Consider the following 5,264-nt stretch of genomic DNA (forward strand, 5'->3'; position numbering starts at 1 on the left):
TCAACACATTTTTTAAATAAATATCCCATTATTTTCAATGAGAATGAGAAGTTTTGGTGTACCCATTAGAACAATGAGAAGTTGTGTTTCGTTTATTCATTTTTTCAAAGTGTGAACAAAATCAAATTCGAAACTTTAGGTGCTTGGTAGTTGAGTTATAATTATATGATGTGCAATGTAATAATTGTTGCAATGCACACTACCTCGCTTGTGGTATGCACACATGAACAGACCATAGGCTTCCTTATAAATAGCAAAATGAAGATTTCATCATTATCGATTTTGTTCACACAAGTGTGGGAATAATATATACATTTTGATTAATTGAGAATAGAAAAACTTACATTTTAGATCACACACTAGCCTCTGTTTGGCAAGTTGGTTCTTGGACTTTTTTGGCTATTTTAGTCACAAAAGACAAAATAGGCTATTTTAGTCATAACAAACAAAATATCACATCCAACCCATAATCATTACATTCTTCTCTCATAAAAAAACTCAAAAAAGTCAAAAAGCCAAAAAGCTCTTCCCAAACTAAGCTTTTAAGCCCAGGCTAAAAAAGTCAAAAAGCCAAAAAGCCAACCCACTTCCCAAACGGAGGCTAAAAAAGTCAGTGAACAAATTTATTTTCTAATCTCGTACATGTGATGTAAATGAATTAATATTAGAAGAGATTGTAAAATGAAATTTAATGATTTTTATTTTTTAAATGGAAGTAAATCACACTAAGGGTTGGTTTGGGGTGTTCTAAAAAAATGCACTTTTTGTCTTTTTACGAAAAGATGTGCAGAAAAGTAGAGAGATGATGTGATGAAAAAAAGATAAAAAAATAAAAAGATGAATTATATAGGTTATTCCAAACCTAGCACAATTTTCGCATATTGAAAATCTATTACTAGTCATAATTTAGAGGTTTAACTAGGGCTGGGCAACAAACCCACCCGCCCGCACAAACCGCCCGACCCTACCCTACCCGCAGTGCTTTGGGCGGTTTCGATGTAGGTAGGCGGGCGGGTGCGGGTCAAGAAATTAGCAAAAGATCGGGTTCGGGTCGAACCCGACCCGCCCGCAACCCGCAGTTTTTTTTTTTTTTTTTTTTTTTTTTTTTTTTTTTTTTTTTAAGAAAAAATAACTAGTTATTATTATTATTTTTTACATTTTGGATGGATGGAGATAACTAGTTATTATTTTTATTTTTATATTTTGGATGAAAGTAAAATTTATTATATGGGCACTTATATACATTATCATGATCTAATGATATTTAAATTAGTGTTACTAGTTTGACTTTTATTTATACATATAAAAAAAAAAATCATTATATTCTATTAGTCTAGTAGACACAGGTAAATATGATATTTTAAATTGTCATTCTATTATCACATTATTGCATATTAAAAGCTAAACAGTGAAGATTAATCCACTATTAAAATTAATGTTATTAGTTTGACTTTTAAGGGTTTGTTTTTGCATATTTAAATTAGTGTTACTAGTTTGACTTTTAAGGGTTTTTTTTTGCAAGCTAAGGAGAAAGATTAATTACTATCCTCAAGCATGGTTCCATATCATCTTATCTAACATGTGGACTATTTATTATGATCATGAATTGTATATCTTGTAATTTAATTTATAAATCTTCTAAAAAAAAAAAAAAAGTGTTTAGAAAGTAACAAAAAATGTCAAATTTGCTTAAGTTATAAAAAAAAAAAAAAAAAAAAAAAAAAAAAAAAAACCCTAAACCGCAAACCGAACCGCACCCGCCCGCACAAACCGCGAACCGCATCGCGGGCGGTTGCGGGTCCATTTTTCCCCAACCGCATAAGTGCGGGTCGGGTCGGTTTTGACCCGCACCCGGCCAAAACCGACCCGCGAGCAGCCCTAGGTTTAACTAGTACATAATGCAAACATGAAATAGTACAGTTTGTAAAGCTTAATACTCTCTCTATAGATGATTGATACATTTGAGCATGAATGATTTTCATTTAAGTAGAAACTATACAAAACAGTTAGATTCTTAGAATAAAATAAAATAAAATAAAAATTACTATAAATAACTCAAATAAGCTACACCAAACATTCCTTACATGAGGCGAAGGCTTAAAGAATTGTCTAGAGACATTTGGTACTGACTATTTTTTGTTAGCTATACTCTAAAATATATGAAGAACTTTCATATTTGAAAATTTTGAAAACTTCATATGCCTATTTTTTATGAAACATTTTAAATTATTTTCTGAATTTTGAGAATTTGGGTAAAAAAATTGTATTAGCAAAACAAATTAAAAACAAATTTTTTGAAACCATGCAAAACAAGGTTTAATAAAATAAAAATAATTAAAACATTAACAAACGCATGATAGACAACCAGAGGTAACTTGAGAAGCGCCATCGCCAAATTTTGTCTAGGAACTTGAGTATACATGGCTAAAGAAACCTGGAGTGGAATATGAAAATTTGTTGTACCCATTGTGCCCTACTATACACATGGAAATTATGCAAACCTAATTCATCAACAGAACACTTGATGCAAGAAAAAATTTTGGCTCAATAAACTAGTAATTCTAATCCAAAACTTTGGGCAGTTTTTTAAATTGAGCCTCCGTTTGAGAAGTGGGTTGGCTTTTTGACTTTTTTGGCTATTTTAGTCTGGGCTAAAAAGCTTAGTTTGGGAAGGGCTTTTTGACTTTTTGACTTTTTTAACTTTTTTTTATGAGAGAAGAGTGTAAAAATTATGGGTTAGATGTGATGTTTTGTTTTTTGTGACTAAAATAGCCTATTTTGTCTTTTGTGGCTAAAATAACCAAAAAAGCCCACTTTAGTTCTTCCCACTTTAGTTCTTCTCATTGTGTGAATTTGTTAAGTCTCTCCTCCTATGCAAAAAGTATTATTTGAATCCGCTTCATTACAAGTAAAAAAAAAAAAAAAAAAAAAAAAGTATAAACATTTATTTAATGATCAATGACAAATCAATATTTTAAATTCAAATAATCTTAGTAAGACAAATGAGTTGCTGAGTTATTGCTAAAATATTAATTTTAAACATTAAAAACAAATAACTAGCAAACTCATTGGCGTTGAGCATACGACACAAATGGTAGAATTGACCACACCACACACAAAAAAGACCATTCTTTTCAAGTCTTTCCTCTTGTTCAAAAAGTAATGTTTGAATCCTTTTGTTCAAAAAAAAGCAATATTCAAATCCGCTCCATTATTTAATAGTATCAATTGTGAAATATCGAATCAATATTAACCTATACATATTGGGATTTAAGTGTTACAGTTCGTGAAATTTTAAAAATCTGAATGTGCCGGCAAGTAAGAAGATGTCCTAATGAAAACCAGTCAACGACTGCAAAATTGGTTCACCCAACAAATCTGATTCAAAATCCTTTTGGGTGAATATGATTCAAAATCTTGAAAAGTCATTACCCATACGAAATCCTTAACAGCTGATTTTTAAAACTATAGTACTTTGCACACAAATATAAAAAATGTTTTTTTTGTCAAGTCAGTTAGGAAGACATTATTATTAGTATATTTTTTTAAACATGAAACTTACATGAATAATTATGTGAAAAAGTCTAAACAGCACAATATAACAATCATACAACAAATTCAACAATTACTCAAATTCAATAAATATTCCAAACAAATATCATCGATAAAACCACTCACCTTGTTATGAGATGCAGAGTGCCTTTTGGGTAGCAGCAGAGACAGGTATAACATCATCAAATATGTATAGCTTCTATTAAAATATATTCACAATTACCTGTTTATGTTTAAAATTTAAATTTTTTTTTTTTAATTTGTAATTTTTATTTTTAATGGACTTTTTTAATATTTTATTTTTTTTAACCTTTTAGATAAATACAAATTTTGGAAAAAAAATTTCAAAAATTCACTAGATACTAAAACATACAAAAATTTAGTAAATTTTCACAAACATTTTGCTTTTTAAATATATAAAAAAATAAAAATAAAAATTTATTTAAATTATTTAAAAAGTTCACTAAAAAAAAAAAGAAAAATACGAATTCAAAATTCAAAAAATAATTTTGACAATTCAAACTCAAACAGAATGAATTTTCACATAATTGAATGATGGTGAGTATTTTGAAAATAGTATAAGAGGGAAGAATTTGAACTAAGAACGTTTATCTGTAAAGAGAGAGTGAGAATTCCCTTCCCGCTCAATAGTAAAAAAAATGGCGCTAAAATGTGCAACAATTCCATTCAACACGATCAAAGGCGTCGATTATCGATTCATAAGCCAACTATTCAAACCCTAACTCAAGCCTTCATCATCTTCTTGAATTCTTCAAAATTAACACATCCATCGCCATCAACATCAACAGATTTGATCATCTTCAAACAATCTCTCCACGAGCACTTCTCTCCTAAGCTCTTCAACACAGAGTGCAATTCCTTCACCGATATCAATCCATTCCCGTCCTGATCGTACAAATCGAAGGCATCGCGAAGCTCTTTGCTACTGCTGTCATCATCGTCGTCCGATCCTCTCCGGTGAAAATTGGCGAACTCGCGGAGATCAATGAATCCATCACCGTCGCTGTCGATCTCCGACATTACTCGCTGGACTTCCTCGGGAGAAGTATCGGAGCCGAGTGCACTGAGGACCGCTCGGAGCTCGGAGGCGGATATCTTCCCGTCGCCATTGGCATCGAATTTTTTGAACACTTTTTCTACTTCTTCCATGTTGCCTAGCGTCGTCAGTGAATGTTTACCGTTGCTTGAACTCTTCGCCATCGTAGAGATGGAGAACAAGAGACTGAGCTCAGCAGAACTGAGATCTTTCGTTCAATGTTCTCCCGTGTCATTTATGTTATGGTTAGTTATACGCGTAACGCGTGTTATTTGTAGTTAGTTATACGCGTTTTTTAAAAGCGCGTTGAGTAGTACGACTCTACCTGGCATCTGTTTGGCTTCATTTGGAGGGTGGGTTAGCATTTTTATTTTTTAATTATTTTAATTTGGATTAAAAAAAATTAGATTTTTTTGGTGTTTTGATTTTTGTGAAAAAAAAAAAATTATAATTTAGAATGACATTTTATTTTATTAATTTTTTAATCTATTTTATTTTCTTAGAATTATTTTAACCTTGTAGCTCGATGCCAAATGAGAGCTTTATATTATATTACAAAAAAAAAATTATAATTTAGATATGATATTTTATTTTATTAATTTTTTAATTTATTTTATTTTTTTAACTATTTTAACCTTTTAACCCGATGTCAAAC

The 5,264-nt window shown here is 30.7% G+C and overlaps 1 protein-coding gene across 1 annotated transcript; it reads right to left on the bottom strand.

Annotated features, from left to right (window-relative positions):
* Nucleotides 1-4,075: 4,075 nt before the first annotated feature.
* Nucleotides 4,076-4,853, bottom strand: LOC114271583 (putative calcium-binding protein CML18). The gene has a single exon (XM_028213192.2). It carries the CDS (start codon nt 4,771-4,773, stop codon nt 4,297-4,299), a length of 477 nt encoding a protein of 158 aa, XP_028068993.1. The 5' UTR covers nt 4,774-4,853; the 3' UTR covers nt 4,076-4,296.
* Between the last annotated feature and the right edge of the window lie 411 nt (nt 4,854-5,264).

This window comes from Camellia sinensis, chromosome 4 (genome assembly GCF_055761805.1).
Source record: "Camellia sinensis isolate YWXY chromosome 4, ASM5576180v1, whole genome shotgun sequence".
Lineage (NCBI taxonomy): Eukaryota > Viridiplantae > Streptophyta > Magnoliopsida > Ericales > Theaceae > Camellia > Camellia sinensis.